This window comes from Stenella coeruleoalba (genome assembly GCF_951394435.1).
Source record: "Stenella coeruleoalba genome assembly, chromosome: 5".
In the NCBI taxonomy this organism is placed as follows: domain Eukaryota; kingdom Metazoa; phylum Chordata; class Mammalia; order Artiodactyla; family Delphinidae; genus Stenella; species Stenella coeruleoalba.
In genome coordinates, this window is record NC_137150.1 from 52,588,215 (window position 1) to 52,608,550 (window position 20,336).

Sequence of the window (20,336 nt, forward strand, 5' to 3'; positions counted from 1 at the left end):
GCTCACACTGTAACTTTCTTATACACCCAAGTTGTCCTACTACGTCCGGGTGCTCTTTTCACAACACCAGCTACTGAGAAAAGCTCAAGTGCCTTTCAAATTCTGTGTCCCTGGGCAATAATCTGGGCCAATATTCTGGGCCAGCCTGCTGGTCCATGTGTTCTCTTCTTTCATGTAGGCCTTACCCAGTACTGTCCTATTTTTCTCCCTTTAAAATTACTGCTACCCACTTTATGTCTAGGAGCATTTTCCCCAGAGATTGGCTGCTTGAGAGGGTTTGCTCCTAAATTTCACTCTGCTGCTGCCATCAAAGAAATACACACAGACCTCTTTCATTTGGAAAGTTTAGTTGTTTGTCTCCATGTGGTAACAGAATTGTAATATATTAATGCCTGTTCAGCAAACAGGTATAGCATGGCCATTTGGGGCAGATATAGTGGAACACCCAATCCAGAAAAGATAAAGATGGGCAAATTATGAATACAAATTATAATTTACAAAGTACACACACATACACACACACATTGCAATGGAGTGCATGTGAGAGACCAAAATATATGTTAGATGGTTAGATATTTACAAAAATTTTTATAGTCCTTATTGTTCCTAAGGCAATATAGCATAGCTCTAAATTACATAGTTCGTGAAAATTTTTCTTTATATGGCAACCACTATGGGTCCCTCATTGTAAAGTATGCATTTAAATTGCTAGACGCATTCCTGCATAATCAAAACAGTTAGAAATGAACAATGTGATTTCTTTTCTCTCAGTAGGCCTTTTAAAAGGGAGACTTCTCTTTTTTCACTTCTTTGTGAGAACAGGTTATTCTGAAAGCACAGAAATTTTTTCAATTTAGGTATAGGTTTGTTGTCCAGATTCAAATAGACAAGAAGTACACAATAGCCTAATTCAGTGGATGTTGGATAAGCTTTTCTTGACATGCAGACCAAGAAGTGTGAACATTAACAACCTTAGGTTGGGGTGGAGAATAGAGGAGAAAGTGTTGGAGCTGGGGCTGGGGATGACTTTTTCCCCAGCATCTTGAGCCCTTCTTGTAGTGGAAATAGCATGCATAACTCAGGGCTAAGCAAATCATGGCCTTTTCCTCTCTATTACTATCTATATTCAGAAGAAATTGGTTAAAATAAATATTTTAGTCCTGTTTGGGGGAAGGAATCACAAAATGTTAAAATTAAATTATAATATAGAAGGATCAATCTCACCTACTGACCTTGAAAATATTGAAAATACTGAGAATTTGGGGACTTAGAAATATCTACAGGTGTTTTCTTTCCAGGTATCTGTTAGCAGTCACCTTCTTTCTCATTGTATTCCTTCATGTTCAGCTACCAGGAATAAAAGCCTTGGCCAGTAACTCAATTTGCTCTTCCCAAAGATGGGTCATTAAAAAGCAAACTATCTCACAAGACACAAATAAAAAAATGCACCAAAACATAAAAGTTTAGAAATACCACCAAGTTATATGATATTAAGATATCAGCCTCATTTTACAGCAGTTTTTTTCCAGAGTATACATACGAAAAGGAAATTATTTTGACTTTATCTTTTGTCACTTTCCAAGAAGAATTTGGACAGTAGCTCTCAAGAGAACACAACAGCAAGGAAGCTAGGTAGGGATGATGGGTAATTAAATGGTGCTGTGTGTTCTTTTTCCCTACACAGATACCAAGTTATCCAATTTGAGGAATTTTAAGCCATCATATTTTAAACAATCTTGACTCAAAAATATAAAGGGAAACTATCCAATTATGTATTAATATGAGGGTTTTCCCATATCTTTTTTTTTTTTTTTTTTTTTTTTTGGCTGTGCCACACTGAATGAGGGATCTTAGTTCCCCCACTAGGGATCAAACCCAGGCCCTCAGCAGTGAAAGCATGGAATCCTAACCACTGGACTGCCAGGGAATTCCCAGTGAGAGTTTTATTTGGGTATAACAGTGTCCCCCATCAGAACAGAGTATTTTTCAAAAGTGAGTTTGCGAACAGAAAAAAAGGAATCTTGTTTGCTGGAAGACTGAAGGTTGAGTGACTAGTTAGAAGGATTTTATGGGTCTAAGAAGAAAAGAGGAGGATCCAGACTAAGTCAGTAACATGAGTAGAAGACAGAAGACACAAACATAATGCAGAGGAAGAACTGACTTGACTTGGCAACTAAGAAGATAGGGAGAGTTAGCCCATGGGATTTCCAAGTGTATTTTTAGCCAGAGAAGTTGAGCTACTATTCCCACAGTTTTAAATTCAGTTATGTTAAAGGTGCAAAATTCTTAATGAGCTAATTTGCTGATCCGTATTCCCAAGTCCCTAGAAGGATGCCTCACTACTATTCAAAGTCTCATGTCTGCAAGGCTGGCTTTTTACTAGTCATTATGGTCTCTTGAAGTGCTTTATCAATTTTACTCAAGGAGTCAACCACAATCATCTGTATCCAGACAACAGCATTGATAAGCACAAAAGATTTCTTTTCTACTCTGTATATCATGAATTACATACTGTAGAATCTAAAATGTATATATATTCTATTTAACACATTTAGAAATTAAACACAATAAACATAGACATTCAAATCTCCCCCCTCCCAAAGAAAAGAAAGTATAGAATCCCTGATATCTTAAACTTCTGACATTCTAGATGTCATCTCAAATGTAAACATTCTGCATTTTTCCTAATCCCAGGTTTCTCCTTGAATATGTTTAGATATTTTTTTCTACTAAGAAACACGATTCTTTCCTTTCGTTTTACATTCTAAAGATGTTGCCTATATGGTTGTATTGTAAGAGATCTGGATACAGATTGGGTCAACCACTAAGTTGCAAGGCTGCTGCCAGACAATTTAACTTAGTTCTTCCCACACTCCTTAGGGTCTGCCTATCAGAGAGCTATCTGAATTCATTGTGCATCAGTAACCCAAGCCAATACCTTGGTCACAGTAATTCTTTACTTTTTTTCCCCTTTCCCAATTTATTTTAGGCATAAACTGATTTTTCTACTCCAAGGGCCTGTGGACTTATGATCAATTACGTGGTTTCTCAGTAATACCTAGAAAGTAATCCTAGTTGCTAAATCAGGTAATCATCAAATTGAAGCCAAATCTGCTCAGCAAATTAATCAGATCAGTAGTAGTTCCATGTAGGTAGGTACAACAATATTGGGAGATTTTTAAAAAATAGAATAAAGTTTTAGGTGGGAGGAATGACATTAAGTAAATTATATTTGAACACATAGTTGAATGGCAAATGTAGTGGATACATGAGCCAGTGACATCATCCTTGACAAAACTGTAATTTTGAATTTTGTAAGTTTGCCTTAAATTTAAAAGTAATAATTTTTTCATGGTCTTGTAGTCATGAGTCAAGTAAGTTAAAGAGTTGAATACAAATGTAAAGTTACAGCTAGAGTGATCTGAAACGATTCTGCTGTTAAGGACATGACAGCTGAGTCGATATTAAAAAGAACTTTAAATGAATACTTCATTCAATAGCAAGGTATAACGAATACTGCCAATGCACATAAGTTGGACAATTAGCAAACTGTGGCTCTTTCAAGGTAGCAATTTATTTAACTTTCTTCATTTTGTGCCCTTAGCTGAGCCACAAAGTTTTGTTTGGATATAGAACCAAAAATCAAAGAATTCATACAAGCATATAATATCACTTTAACAAGTCTAAAGAGATACGATTTTATTAGTTGGCTGGCCTTAATAAAGCACATGGTTACCTTTTTTTTTTTCTTTCTTTTTTTGCGGTACGTGGGCCTCTCACTGTTGTGGCCTTTCCTGTTGCGGAGCACAGGCTCCGGACGCGCAGGCTCAGCGGCCATGGCTCACGGGCCTAGTCGCTCCGCGGCATGTGGGATCTTCCCAGACCGGGGCACGAACCCGTGTCCCCTGCATCGGCAGGCGGACTCTCAACCACTGCGCCACCAGGGAAGCCCTGCCTCAGTTAATCTTAAAACTCTTATTTTGCAAAGAGGCAATTTTAGGCTCCTGATAACATTTGGAAGCTTCAAAATACCAATTGAAGTACGTATTACATTCAGTTTTTGGAAATTTTAGAGCTATGGTTGCCCAATTCAGTTTCAAGAAAAGTAAGTTTGGGGATTTCAAAAGCTTCCCATAATGGCCACTGATATTCTAAATCACCTTTAGTTAGGTTGGTCCATTAGTTAGAAAGGTACGTGAGGAAGGACCATAGTTTTTGGGGTTTCTTTTATTTTTTATTTAATATTATTTTCATTTTTTTTTCCACACACACACTGTATTTTATTCTTACAAGAGATAAATAAACTGACACCAAGCATTGTAAATGGATGACCACAACAAAAGCAAAAATGATTGCAATTACCAAACACGAAACACTCATACTATGTCATAATATTGACATTCAGTCCAGTAATCCTCCACTGTAACAGCTCCTTTACTTTGCAGTGAAAATTGATTTGTATATTTTTTGCCTCTGTTGTCAATTGCATTATTATGAACTTTCATCAAATCTTTAACTGTGGTCATTTTTAAGTCTTTTGTCATTTACAGTCAGTTCTGGGTGTACTCTGATGCTTTTGCAAATATTTTCCTATAAAAGGGTTTCATCTTCAAGGAATTCATGGAAAAGACTCTGACAAGTACAGGTTTCTGGTAACTGACTATACTGCTAAACTGAATGAATAAGCATTTTCAGAACTCTAATGGAAAACTGATGAATTCATAAAAGTGCTAACAAAAGATCAAGATGAAAAAAAATTAATTACATGGGACTGAGTGAACTGATGAGGATGATTATAATTTCTGTGACTTTCTGTTTGAATAAAAGGACCATAGTTTTTTTTTTTGTTTTTTTTTTTTGCGGTACGGGGGCCTCTCACTGTTGTGGCCTCTCCTGTTGCAGAGCACAGTCTCCGGACGCGCAGGCTCAGCGGCCATGGCTCACAGGCCCAGCCACTCCGTGGCATGTGGGATCTTCCCGGACCAGGGCATGAACCCGTGTCCCCTGCATCGGCAGGCGGACTCTCAACCACTGTGCCACCAGGGAACCCCAGGACCATAGTTTTTAAACATAAAACTGGTCAAAAGGTCCCTGTAAGTGGGGCATGCTCAAAATGTTTAGTTAACTGGGATCCCATTCCTCAGAGGTTTCAACCTAGAGTAAAAGAATCATTTTCAAACAGCCTAAACAGCTCAAGCAACTCAAAGAGCTCAAACAGCCTGCAGGCCTAATACCAGCCAGTTGAAAAGGAACAGTCTAGTCCAGAGGGAGCCAAGCCAAAGTATGCTAAGTACAGCTTTAATGGAGCAGCCCAATTTGAAGGGAGTCAGGCTGAAGGCTTAATACTGCAGTGCCAATGGAACACCCCTATTATAAAAGGAATTGGGTCAAAAGCTGAACTGGCACAGTTCTAAAGAAACAGCCCCTGTTCCTGAAGGATGGGCAAAAAGCTAGGCGATTCCAGGATAAACAGCCAGCCCCGTTCCAAAAGGAATCCTGCCAAAGGTGAGCACAGTTCCAATTCAAAAAGCCCAATTTCAAAAATCAGGCATAAGTGCCAAACAAGTACTTGCATACAGAACAAAGTCGTAGCCAGAGAAGAAAGCCTTAAAATAGATCCCCAATAAGATAGACTCATCCACCAGAGGGCAGACAGCAGGAGCAAGAAGAATTACAATCCTGCCTGTGGAACAAAAACCACATTCACAGAAAGATAGGAAAAATGAAAAGGCAGAGGGCTATGTACTAGATGAAGGAACAAGAGGAAACCCCAGAAAAACAACTAAATGAAGTGGAGATAGGAAATCTTCCAGAAAAAGAATTCAGAATAATGATAGTAAAGATGATCCAGGACCTCGGAAAAAGAATGGAGGCAGATCGAGAAGATGCAGGAAATGTTTAACAAAGATGTAGAAGAATTAAAGAACAAACAAATGGAGATGAACAACACAATAACTGAAATGAAAAATACACTAAAAGGAATGAAGCAGAATAACTGAGGCAGAAGAACAGATAAGTGAACCTGGAAAACAGAATGGTGGAATTCACTGCTGCAGAACAGAATAAAGAAAAAAGGATGAAAAGAAATGAAGACATAGGCTGACATAGGAGACCTCTGGACAACATTAAATGCAACAACATTCACGTTATAGGGGTCCCAGAAGGAGAAGAGAGAAAGGACCTGAGAAAATATCTGAAAAGATTATAGTCAAAAACTTCCCTAACATGGGAAAGGAATAGCCACCTAAGTCCAGGAAGTGCAGAGTGTCCCATACAGGATAAACCCAAGAAGAAACATGCAGAGACACATAGTAATCAAATTGGCAAAAATTAAAGACAAAGAAAAATTATTGAAAGCAGCAATGGAAAAACGACAAATAACATACAAGGGAACTCCCATAAGGTTAACAGCTGATTTCTCACCAGAAAATCTATAAGCCAGAAGGGAGTGGCATGATATACTTAAAGTGATGAAAGGGAAGAAACTACAACCAAGATTACTCTACCCAGCGAGGATCTCATTCAGATTTGATGGAGAAAGCAAAAGCTTTACAGACAAGCAAAAGCTAAGAGAATTCAGCACCACCAAACCAGCTCTACAACAAATGCTAAAGGAACTTCTCTAAGTGGGAAACATAAGAGAAGAAAAGGACCTACAAAAACAAACCCAAAACAATTAAGAAAATGGCCATAGGAACATACATATCAATAATTACCTTAAACATTAATGGATTAAATGCTCCAACCAAAAGACACAGGCTTGCTGAATGGATACAAAAATAAGACCCATATATATGCCGTTTACAAGAGACCCAGTTCAGACACAGGGACACATTAAGACTGAAAGTAAGGGGATGGAAAAAGATATTCCATGCAAATGGAAATCAAAAGAACGCTGGAGTAGCTATACTCATATCAGATAAAATAGACTTTAAAATAAAGAATGTTACAAGAGACAAGGAAGGACACAACATAATGATCAAGGGATCAATCCAAGAAGAAGATATAACAATTATAAATATATATGCACCCAACATAGGAGCACCTCAAACATAAGGCAACTGCTAACAGCTATAAAAGAGGAAATCGCCAGTAACACAATAATAGTGGGAGACTTTAACACCTCACTCACACCAATGGACAGATCATCCAAACAGAAAATTAATAAGGAAACAGAAGCTTTAAATGACACAATAGACCAGATAGGTTTAACTGATATTTGTAGGACATTCCATCCAAAAACAGCAGATTACACTTTCTTCTCAAGTGCACACGAAACATTCTCCAGGATAGATCACATCTTGGGTCACAATTCAAGCCTCAGGAAATTTAAGAAAATTGAAATCATACCAAGCATCTTTTCTGACAACAATGCTATGATATTTGAAATGAATTACAGGAAAAAAAACATAAAAAACACAAACACATGGAGGCTAAACAATACATTACTAAATAACGAAGGTATCACTGAAGAAATCAAAGAGGAAATCAAAAAATACCTAGAGACAAATGACAATGAAAACACAATGATCCAAAACCTATGGGATGCAGCAAAAGCAGTTCTAAGAGGGAAGTTTATAGCAATACAAGTCTACCTCAAGAAACAAGAAAAATCTCAAATAAACAGTCTAACCTTACATCTAAAGGAACTAGAGAAAGAAGAACAAACAAAACCCAAAACTAGCAGAAGGAAAGAAATCATAAAGATCAGAGCAGAAATAAATGAAATAGAAACAAAGAAAATAGCAAAGATCAATAAAACTAAAAGCTGGTTCTTTGAGAAGATAAACAAAACTGATACACCATTAGCCAGACTCATCAAGAAAAAGAGGGAGAGGACTCAAATCAATAAAATTAGAAATGAAAAAGAAGAAGTTAAACAGACACCACAGAAATACAAAGCATCCTAAGAGACTACTACAAGCAACTCTATGCCAATAAAATGGACAACCTGGAAGAAATGGACAAAGTCTTAGAGGAGTATAACCTTCCAAGACTGAACCAGGAAGAAATAGAAAATATGAACAGACCAATCACAAGTAATGAAATTGAAACTGTGATTAAAAATGTTCCAGCAAACAAAAGTCCAGGACCAGATGGCTTCTCAGGTGAATTCTATCAAACATTTAGAGAAGAATTAACACCCATCCTTCTCAAACTCTTCCAAAAATTTTCAGAGGAAGGAACACTCCCACATTCATTCTATGAGGCCACCATCACCCTGATACCAAAACCAGACAAAGATACTACAAAAAAAGAAAATTAGAGACCAATACCACAGATGAATATAGATGCAAAAATCCTCAACCAAATACTAGCAAACAGAATCCAACAACACATTAAAAGGATCATACACCATGATCAAGTGAGATTTATCCCAGGGATACAAGGATTCTTCAATATACACAAATCAATCAATGTGATACACCATATTAACAAATTGAAGAATAAAAACCATATGATCCTCTCAATAGATGCAGAAAAAGCTTTGACAAAATTCAACACCCGTTTATGATGAAAAAAAAAAAACCTCTCCAGAAAACAGGCATTGGGGGAACCTACCTCAACATAATAAAGGCCATATATGACAAACCCACAACAAACATCATTCCCAATGGTGAAAAACTAAAAGCATTTCCTCTAAGATCAGGAACAAGACAAGGAGGTCCACTCTCGCCAATATTATTCAACATAGTTTTAGAAGTCCTAGCCACAACAATCATAGAAGAAAAAGAAATAAAAGAAATCCAAATTGGAAAAGAAGAAGAAAAACTGTCACTGTTTGCAGATGACATGATACTATACATACAGAATCCTAAAGATGCCACCAGAAAACTACTAGAGCTAATCAATGCATTTGGTAAAGTTGCAGGATACAAAATTAATGCACAGAAATCTCTTGCATTCCTATACACTAATGATGAAAAATCTGAAAGAGAAATTAAGGAAACACTCCCATTTACCACTGCAACAAAAAGAATAAAATACCTAGGAGTAAACCTACCTAGGGAGACAAAAGACCTGTATGCAGAAAACTATAAGACAATGTTGAAAGAAATTAAAGATGATACCAACAGATGGAGAGATATACCATGTTGTTGGATTGGAAGAATCAATGTTGTGAAAATGACTCTACTACCCAAAGCAATCTACAGATTCAATGCAATCCCTATCAAATTACCAATGGCATTTTTTACAAAACTAGAACAAAAAATCTTAAAATTTTTATGAAGACACAAAAGTCCCCGAATAGCCAAAGCAGTCTTGAGGAAAAAAAGCGGAGCTGGAGAAATCAGACTCCCTGACTTCAGACTATACTACAAAGCTACAGTAATCAAGACAATACGGTACTGGCACAAAAACAGAAACATAGATCAATGGAACAAGATACAAAGCCCAGAGATAAATCCAGGCACCTGTGGTCAACTAATCTATGACAAAGGAGGCAAGGATATATAATGGAGAAAAGACAGTCTCTTCAATAAGTGGTGCTGGGAAAACTGGACAGCTACCTGTAAAAGAATGAAATTAGAACACTCCCTAACACCATACACAAAAATAAACTCAAAATGGATTAGAGACCTAAAGGTAAGACCGGACACTATAAAACTCTTAGAGGAAAACATAGGAAGAACATAAATCACAGCAAGATCTTTTTAGATCCACCTCCTAGAGTAATGGAAATAGAAACAAAAATAAATGGGACCTAATAAAACTTCAAAGCTTTTGCACAGCAAAGGAAACCATAAGCAAGACGAACAGACAACCCTCAGAATGAGAGAATATATTTGCAAATGAATCTACGGGCAAACAATTAATCTCCAAAATATATAAACAGCTCATGCAGCTCAATATTAAGAAAACAAACAATCCAATCCAAAAATGGGCAGAATACCTAAATAGACATTTCTCCAAAGAGGACATACAGATGGCCAAGTAGCACATGAAAAGCTGCTCAACATCACTAATTATTAGAGAAATGCAAATCAAAAGTACAATGATGTATCACCTCACGCCAGTCAGAATGGACATCATCAGAAAATCTGTGAACAACAAATGCTGGTGAGGGTGTGGAGAAAAGGAAACCCTCTTGCACTGTTGGTGGGAATGTAAATTGACACAGCCACTATGGAGGACAGTATGGAGATTCCTTAAAAAACTAAAAATAGAATTATCATATGACCCAGCAATCCCACTACTGGGCATATACCCAGAGAAAACCATAATTCAAAAAGACACATGCACCCCAGTGTTCACTGCAGCACTATTTACAATAGCCAGGTCATGGAAGCAACCTAAATGCCCATCGACAGACGAATGGATAAAGAAGTTGTGGTACATATATAGAATGGAATATTACTCTGCCACAAAAAGGAACGAAATTGGGTCATTTGTAGAGACGTGGATGGATCTAGAGACTGTCATACAGAGTGAAGTAAGTCAGAAAGAGAAAAGCAAATATTGAATATTAACACATATATGTGGAATCTAGAAAAATGGCACAGATGAACCGGTTTGCAGGGCAGAAATTGAGACACAGATGTAGAGAACAAACGTACGGACACCAAGGAGGGAAAGCAGCGGGGGGGGGGGGGGTGTGTGTGTGGGGGTGTGATGAATTGGGAGATTGGGATTGACATGTATATACTGATGTGTATAAAATGGATGACTAATAAAAACTACTGTATAAAAGAAATAAAATTAAATTAAAAAAAAAAACAGATCCCCAGTAAAACCTGGAGGACTTCAAAATGCAAATAGAGCAGACACTTTAGTGGAGAAAAACTTACTCTTCAATTCCAGGGCTGGCGAGTAAAGCAGTGAGTAACAACAGGCTCAATGAGGGTATCACACTTGTTTGCCACCAACCTGGAAGTCATCAAGGGTCTTCTGTTGATCCCCATGCAGGCTATCAAAAGGTTGACCTAAAACAAGTAGACTGCCAGCTATTTCTGCAGTAAAAATGGGTTTGTTGGGGATCAAGAGAGAATTGCTGTTTGGGTCTACAACTATGGCAAGCCACATGCAAGTCCCCTCACAGCAAGGAGAGGAGAACTTTTTTAAAAGGGGGAAAAGGAAGCTGGGAGGGCTGTAGTAAACAAAGAGTCCATTGGAGGAATTGAGAGTTTGAAGTAGAGTGGCTTTTCACTGGCTGAGTTGTGAGAGTCTCTCATTGGCTGAGTTCTTGCCAGGCAAGGAAAGTTTTTGTTCTTCCTGCTGAGCTCTGCTATTGTCATAGGGCATGAGCGCTTTCCTTTCTGACCTCCCAATTCTATTTTAATTGAGGTTTCTTTTCATTAATTTTAGACTGTTCTTCTCCTTTTTTCTTCAATTGCCTTTTCCACTCTATCAGTTTAGATCTTTATAATGTCTCACCACCTCCATTCTTTCTATTATTCAACATATATTTCTTTTCATTATTAAATTCACTATAAAATGGAGCTTTGAGTACTGGAGAAATATGAATCTCAACTTTTCAAAAATCTTCAAATATTCTACACTGTTTTCTAGTTGAGCAGATCTCCTCAGTTTAGCATTTAGGGCGTTCTAAAATGTAACCTCAAATTACGTCAGGTACAGTGATTCTTAACCATGGGGCATCATCAATAAAAATGTGCATACACCTATATATGCAAAGAGTTGCGTATAATTTTATGCACCAGTCTTGGAAAAATACCCCTGCTCTATACCGTCATATCCTGCCACTCTGCCACACATACCTTAAATTCCAACCATATTAGACCACGAGCAACTTGAGGACTGACAGTATTTATGCAAAAACACATTCTCATACACCCCATGATACTATCCCAAATATCTCCACCAGGTAACTTGGCCCCTAGAATATCTCCCTTGAGGTCTTTCAGAATGTTTTCATTCTCTTTATCTGCCCCCTGTTACCTGTTACCTGGATAACTTGGGAACATCTGGGGAAGATAAATGTCTTTTTTCAGATTTTAGTCTCTGCTATTCTTCCTAAAGTAAATTATGCTATTCTGGTGGGAAATAAATTTTTACTAAAGAACTTGGATTGTACTCATCTTGATGAACACAGGCTTCAATTTTATTTAAATTTGATGTCTATCTGATTCATGTCAACTCAAAAGGGTGTTCTCTGATGTCTTTTTATTTCTGTTTTCCAGGTTTCTTGAGCACAGGGGATCAGGCTGCAAAAGGAAACTATGGACTCCTTGATCTCATACAGGCTTTAAGATGGACTAGTGAGAATATTGGATTCTTTGGTGGTGACCCCTTAAGAATCACTGTTTTTGGATCTGGTGCTGGGGGTTCATGTGTCAATCTGCTGACTTTATCCCATTATTCTGAAGGTAACCGTTGGAGCAATTCAACCAAAGGTATTATGCAGGTTGCAAATTTTGACAAATTTGGTGTCTGCATGCCACGACCATCAGTAGTATGTGATGCTCTGTATATATTTCTCTGTTTAAACTGTTAGGTTGAACTCAATAACTGTTTACAACTTTGTTTCTTCAGCTTCTCTATGCATGTTTAAATTTTTGTCAAACTCTTTTCTTTGTCTCCTGTGGAGCTTGGTATGGATGCCCTTTCAAACACACTTCAGAATAATTAACATTACACTACTTTCCTCTCCTCCAAAGGGTGATTTTGGGGAAAATCAAAGATGTTCACAGTTCTGTTATCTCTGTTTATTCAGTAATCAAAATCAAAGACAAGAGTTTTTTTTAATTATTTTTTTTAATGCAAGGCTTGTATATAATCTATTTTCTAGATAGTAGATGTTTTAAACCCTTTACTAGGATGAAGATAATACGGAGGCAGTTGTAAGCTAGTTTGTCTGGAAACGTGATTTTCACTTGTTGTCTGAGTAGAGAATGGAGTTTGATTATTTTGCATGCGTGATCCAAAATTGTCAAAGCATCAAGGTCACTAGTAGAGCTTTTGATTAAAAAGAAAAATATGTTTGAATTTGTGCTTTTTCTATTTTCAACTCCAAAAGTGTTCATTTTTTTTCCCCTGAAGGCTGGCAAAGCAGCATGGAGCACTGAGGCTGCTTAAATCCATGAAATATTTTTCTTGTCTCCATTTTCTGGCCTTGACATCCGTTTTCCAAAATGCCTGCCCAAGGCTTATCATGCTGATCTTGATGGAATCCCATTTTACCATGAGTTTAGTCACCCATTCTTAAAGCATTATTAACTTGAAATATCCACAAAAGTATACACTGTCAATTGTAATTCATGAAGCTTCTTAATTTGTAAGACTGAGTTTTATGATATGAGCAACAGACATAGAATATTTGGTTTTGGTATCAAAGACACATTAATGTGGAATTTCAAAATAACAGTCATTAAATGAGTTTGTATATTTGGAGGATCATATATTATTATTGACTTAATTTATAGACATAGTTTATGTAACATCTCGTTTGTATTAGTAGAGTTCTGAACCGAGATGACAAAATGACACATGTGTGAGAACTCTTTCAATTGTATAGAGATTTTGGTCTGTAGTGAAATGACTTATTTTGAAATAACAAACTTCGTTGCTGTTGTTTTTCTTAATTGAACAGATTAGACTGTTCTAGCCTGAGGACTATACTAACGCCAATACTTATCTAGGATAACAATGGACAATCTGTTCAGACTTCTTAGGATCATTTGGTCTCAAATGCTCTTTGTGCTGATTTTTTCTAAAACTTTTTCTAAATGTAAAAGTGAACATGGGCACCAAAGCCATTTTCAGCCAGTATAACACTAGCATTGCATAAAGAGATGAATCAATTAGTTCATCAGCTAGCATTGCTATTCATCAACTCATAATATGGTAAACAGTGGCAAATGGCTATGCAAACAATTGAAAATATAGCATTCCATCACACTCTTCAAGGAAATCTGTCCATGCCTGGCTAGATAAATGGACTTACGTTTGATCTAGTCATAAGTTTATCTCTATTAGCAAAGCTGCCTGAATTGACCAGGAGATGCCCAGAAGAGGTCTTGAAATCATCAGGCTAATTTTATCTCCATTGCAGACATAGACTTTAAGGTCTGGGAACTTCCCAGAGCTGCAACAATGCTCAAGCCTGTATCTATCAGGAGTCAACCACACATAACAAGCACTCTCGCTGACAACAGAATATGTGGTTTTTCCCAGTATCATCTAGATGGCATATTTCAGACTATATCAAATGTGATGTGTATTGTCCTTAAAACCTTTTTTGATATATTTAATTAATGTCATTAAGTCCCTAAAATGGGAAAGAATCTTATAGAAGTCTTATTTTAGCTATAAAGTTTTTAAGCAGTACAATATTTCTCTGAGCAAATGTTGACAAACACATAGCCTATATAATTTTTTAAAATTATTTGTATTTATATTATTTGCTCTGGCAAACTTTGCTCTAGCAAACTGAAAATATGTTCATAAAGATGTCAGAAACCAAAACAAATTTAAATTAGTATTGTTTGACTTTTTGAATATTTTTATAATTATCTAGAAACATATTACAGACATTTTGAATACATATATGTGTTTGGAGAAAAAATGAAAACTTTGCTTCTAATTCAGTCATTACTTTAACACCTCTGTGAAAGAGTTCTTACACATTAACACATATGAATGATTGAGCATGTGTTTGAATAACTGAACTACAAAGCTGTATTTGGAAATTGACAATAAATGTAATTTCTTAAATAAAATAGATAAATTATATTTTTAAAACAAGAATTTTATTAGAGAATACCTTAATAAGTAAAGTTCATTTATAAATTTGAATGGTATGCAGCTCTTATCAAGCTGCATATGGGACCATGATTTATAATTCTTAAATGTAATTAAGTGAAAAGCAGTGGACCATGTACTTTTCATCTTTTATGATAAAATAAAGCAGTGCACATTCAACAGTGGAGAAAGTTAAATCACCCCCCCACTAAATCCTTCTGCTGATGGCTTTTTCTTTAACCTAGTGAAAATACTTCAAATGTTATAACTTCTTCTGAAAGATGAATATTCAGCATACTATGTCTGACATAAAGAACTGGAAAGAGTATGTCTAAAGTAATGTTTCGTGTGCCTTTAGGGCCATCCCCAGGGTATTAGCAAATACCCAGCCCCAGTAGTTATGTGAGGTCTGAACAATTTTTTTTCAGATAAAATCTGATTAAAACAAACACACAGAGCCATTTTGAAGAAATGCTTGCAGCCAAATTGGAGGAAATATACTCAAAAGACAATACAAAGTCTGATGATGAATTAAAGGGGAGAGAGTTAGCCGCATCTGGTTGGCTATGGTAACAGCGTAGGTGTTTACATGCTGAGCAAATAAATACTTGGGCCAAGTATTTCCACACTCTCCTTCTCTCCTTGCTTACTGCTTTTTTGAGACATTGCACAATTTAGATCTCTTGATCCCAAAGTAGTTGCTACTCAAAGCAGAGGACTAATGTCCACCTCTCGAATTCATTATACCCTGGGGATGACTTTATGTACCTTCTCTTAAGCAAAACTGTCTCTATCTCCCTGTTTCTTGAGTCATATCTGGGACATGTCTCAAATATCAGATTTTATTGTTTTACCACAGCATTATTCAAAGGTCATCTGAAACTCTTTGTTGTTTTTTCCTATAGGACTTTTTCAACGAGCAATAGCTCAAAGTGGAACTGCCCTTTCCAGCTGGGCTGTTAGTTTCCAACCTGCAAAATATGCTAGAATGTTGGCCACAAAAGTTGGTTGCAATGTTTCAGATACAGTAGAGTTAGTGGAATGCTTACAGAAGAAGCCTTACAAAGAACTTGTTGACCAAGATATTCAACCAGCACGATACCACATAGCCTTTGGACCTGTGATTGATGGTGATGTAATACCAGATGATCCTCAGATACTGATGGAGCAAGGAGAGTTTCTCAACTATGATATAATGTTAGGAGTTAACCAAGGGGAAGGGTTAAAATTTGTTGAAAATATAGTAGATAGCGATGATGGTATCTCCGCTAGTGATTTTGACTTTGCTGTTTCTAATTTTGTTGATAACTTATATGGATACCCTGAAGGCAAAGATGTTTTGAGAGAAACCATTAAATTCATGTATACTGACTGGGCTGACCGTCATAACCCTGAAACCAGAAGGAAGACATTATTAGCTTTGTTTACGGACCATCAGTGGGTGGCACCAGCTGTAGCTACAGCAGATCTTCACTCAAACTTTGGTTCACCCACATATTTCTATGCCTTTTACCATCATTGCCAAACAGATCAGGTTCCAGCTTGGGCTGATGCAGCTCATGGTGATGAGGTTCCCTACGTACTAGGAATCCCCATGATTGGACCTACAGAGTTATTTCCTTGCAATTTCTCCAAAAATGATGTGATGCTGAGTGCAGTCGTAATGACATACTGGACAAATTTTGCTAAAACTGGGTATGTACCTAAGGAATGAAGTTTGCTATAATTTAATTAAAATATCCTCTTAAGCACTTAAAAAATACATATTTTGTGTCCAAATGATTTAATTTAATAGATTAATACCAACAATACATTAAGTTCCTTTATTCAAAATTTATATTTGTGGTGTTTCAAAAAAATCACTGCTTTATTCTTCCTTTGTAAAGTTTAAGACAGTCATACCTTTATTGCATTACTCAATAATTAAATTTATCTTGTTTTTTTAATTACACAGGACTTATTATTGTTATTCAATAGTGACAAATATTTTATAAAGACTTTTCAATTTACAGTACTGTATGCCTTTTGATCCTCCCAACTACCTTGTGAGGTGAGCAGCTCAGATACTATAATCCCATTTTACAGAAAAGGGACGTTAGGCTACGAGAGCTTTACCTCGGTATTCATATGTTTAGTGTACAGCAGCATCAGGACTCAAATCCTCACCTGCCAATTCCAAATGCCAAGTTTTTTCCAATGCTGTCTCTGCTAGCTTGCCTATGAGACAACTCATATGTATATGAATTTTTAAATCTTTGGGTATATAGCAGCCCGTGGGTAGAGAGAACAAGAATGTGAGATTTACTTATACTACATTATCATCCAACAACCTGCCTGAGCTGGGATTGATATTTCTAAATTGACCCAAGTTATGTTAAAACACAGTCTAAAGCCTGGCTGAGTTCACCCTCTTCAATTAGATGTTAAACCAGTATTGTTTTGATTTTTAAAAGAATAAAACAATTTTTTTCTCATAATTTCTCTTTTCTAGCGACCCAAATCAACCAGTCCCTCAAGACACAAAATTCATCCATACCAAACCCAACCGCTTTGAAGAAGTAGCATGGACCAGATATTCCCAGAAAGACCAACTTTATCTCCATATTGGATTAAAACCAAGAGTTAAAGAACATTACAGAGCCAATAAAGTAAACCTCTGGTTGGAGCTGGTACCTCATCTGCATAATCTCAATGACATTTCTCAGTATACCTCGACAACAACTAAAGTGCCATCAACTGACATCACTTTCAGACCTACGAGAAAAAATTCTGTATCTGTCACATCAGCCTTTCCCACTGCCAAGCAGGATGATCCCAAACAACAACCGAGTCCATTTTCAGTGGATCAAAGGGACTACTCAACAGAGCTGAGCGTCACTATTGCAGTTGGAGCATCACTGCTGTTTCTGAACATCCTGGCCTTTGCAGCCCTGTACTACAAAAAGGATAAGAGGAGACATGACGTTCACAGGAGATGCAGCCCTCAGCGCACGACTACGAATGATCTGACCCACGCACAAGAAGAGGAGATCATGTCCCTCCAAATGAAGCACACCGATTTGGATCATGAATGTGAGTCCATCCATCCACATGAGGTGGTTCTTCGGACCGCCTGCCCCCCAGATTACACACTAGCTATGAGGAGGTCACCTGATGATGTTCCCTTAATGACACCCAACACCATTACAATGATTCCCAACACTATACCAGGGATTCAACCCTTACACACATTCAATACATTTACTGGAGGACAGAACAATACTCTGCCCCATCCTCATCCCCACCCCCACTCACATTCAACAACCAGGGTATAGCCAGATAAGAGAAGCAAACTCTATTTTTTTGATGGATTGCAGTAAAAGATTACTGAAGATTCCTTGGCTTTCAACCTACAAGACGCTTACTATTTAAATAAGGAGGAATACTATGTGAATATACATATCAAGAACTTTGGGGGCTTTGAAAAAAACATGAATTGTACATATATACACAAATCAACTTTAAAAATGAATTTCAATTGCTTGAAGCAATTGTTCTGAATGATACTTTTTCATTCACATTCAAGAATTAATTTTTTGAAGATTTATGTTACATGATGGAATTAGGCATGTGGAACACCAAACAGGAAAGAACTATGTCTGAAATATAAAATATAAAAAATTTAAAAAACAACCATGAATATGCACAAGGGACACACCAATGGAATGTCAGCTAATTTTCACCAGTTTTTATTTGGAGCTGTTTTATTGTGTAGACCATATTTACATATTTGGATAAGTACACAAAGCACCAATGCTGTTAATGGCCTTAGCGGAGGCTCATGCTGAAATTTGCCAGTAAAACAACGAAGTTTAAAGACTGGCAGGTACAACATTATCACATAAGTGCTGTCAGTATAAAGTTGTGGGGATAAAGGAAACTGGATATTTTTAGCACGATGTGCATGATAATTTATATGCTTGGTGGCTGTGCTGCTGATTAAGCTGTAATTAAAATTCTTCTCATCCCATTGGAGTTTTTAATAGAAGCTTCCTCCATCAATTGGCAGAACCTAAAGAAGATTTTAAGGGGCAAAAGTAATTACAATAAAATAATTCACAGTAGTTTTGATAATAGATGGAATTAGTTATGAAAGGTATTTGAAGAAACTATAGGTATAGTGGTGAATACTCGCTGATATGAATCCCAGAAAAAAAAATTCCTATATTTTTAATATTCTTTTCATTCCCATCTAAGTACTTCATGGAAATATAACCCTAATTGGACATGTGTTACAGGATCTATACTTTGCTGTGGTTTTTGTTACTCTGTGTTTTGTTCCTTTTGGTAAGGTGAAGTGTGTCCAAAGAGTTACTTACTAGTCTTTTATGATACAAGGATGCCCCAAATTACCACTCTGATTACAGTTCTCAGTTCATTGATTTACTCATGTTGCATGACAAAATGTTTACTAATAATAACTCAATATAAAGTTATGTCCCTTCTCACGTCACTTATCTTTCTCGCTGAGGTTCATTCACTGGAATTTATTCACGCAATCTCAGTAGAGTGCAACGTAGATGCAAAACCTAAAAGGAGAGTCAACACCTGGAGGATTTTAGTCTTACACATGCGTGTGATTTTAAATGAATATTCTAAGACCACAGGAAACTCTTCATCCCCCTGTTGTTTACCAGTAACAGTATATCACAGACCTTTCCAAATGTTTGTATATGTAATCAGATGTACATTTGTATTAAAAAAAAATTGAGATGGACTTAAAGAGCACATCCTGATAAATACTTTCTCTCTTACCTGTACTATATTTCTATTAGACTAAAGTTATGTGATTTTTTTTTACATTTTTTCAGATGACTAGCAATTTTGATAGTTTGTAAGATAATGCAAAGAACTTTCTCTGACAAACTAACTGCAGTAACAGAAACCTTTCTTTTCAGTTACTCTTTTTCAAGAATGAAAGCTTATTATACAAAAAAAAATTGTATACTACTTGATGGAAACAACTTTGTACATCTTGGCCATGTCACTGGTCATTGCGTGAAATAAAGATAATAATGACTATTAGTCCAATGCTAAGAGACATGATCTTTGCTCATTAAAGAGCTAAAATGTTTATTGCTGTTTTGTCTTTTTTTAAAAAAACAAGAACAACAGAAAAAGAAACATGACTGTCTCAGAGAGTCATTTTTCCAGACAAGTCAGGTTTTTGAAGACATATAGGTAACTTCTACAGAAAACACACCATGTATTTAAAGGCAAGTCTCATCTAAGATGAAACTGATGAAACTTTAATATTTTGAATTTTTAAGCCCAGGAACTCATGAAAAAAATACTAGCTTTGTATTTTTAAATACCTCTTATGTGAAAGTGGTGTGGAAATAAAATGTGCCAATTGTTTTCAGTTAGAAACACAGGTTCCAATTCTGATCATCAAGGAACAGGTCTATTGGAAATAAATGTGCAATATTCATGAAATAGGATAGCTAGGTTCACAATATAAGGGTGATTAAATTATCATAAAGTAGTGGTTAGAAAGTTATCCTTCTAAGAAAATTTTAAAGTGCTGAGCAAGACATTAAGCTAACACTAAAGATAAAAATCTTTTCTTTCAAGGAATTTGTTTACTTATAATT

At 36.5% G+C, this 20,336-nt stretch overlaps 1 protein-coding gene across 1 annotated transcript; it reads left to right on the forward strand.

The window, feature by feature from the left end:
- Window positions 1–15,156: 15,156 nt before the first annotated feature.
- On the forward strand, window positions 15,157–18,017 carry NLGN1 (neuroligin 1; the record flags this gene model as incomplete). The annotated part of the gene is made up of 2 exons (XM_079922795.1): window positions 15,157–16,398; window positions 17,195–18,017. Exons 1-2 carry the CDS (start codon window positions 15,692–15,694, stop codon window positions 18,015–18,017), a joined length of 1,530 nt encoding a protein of 509 aa, XP_079778921.1. The 5' UTR covers window positions 15,157–15,691.
- Between the last annotated feature and the right edge of the window lie 2,319 nt (window positions 18,018–20,336).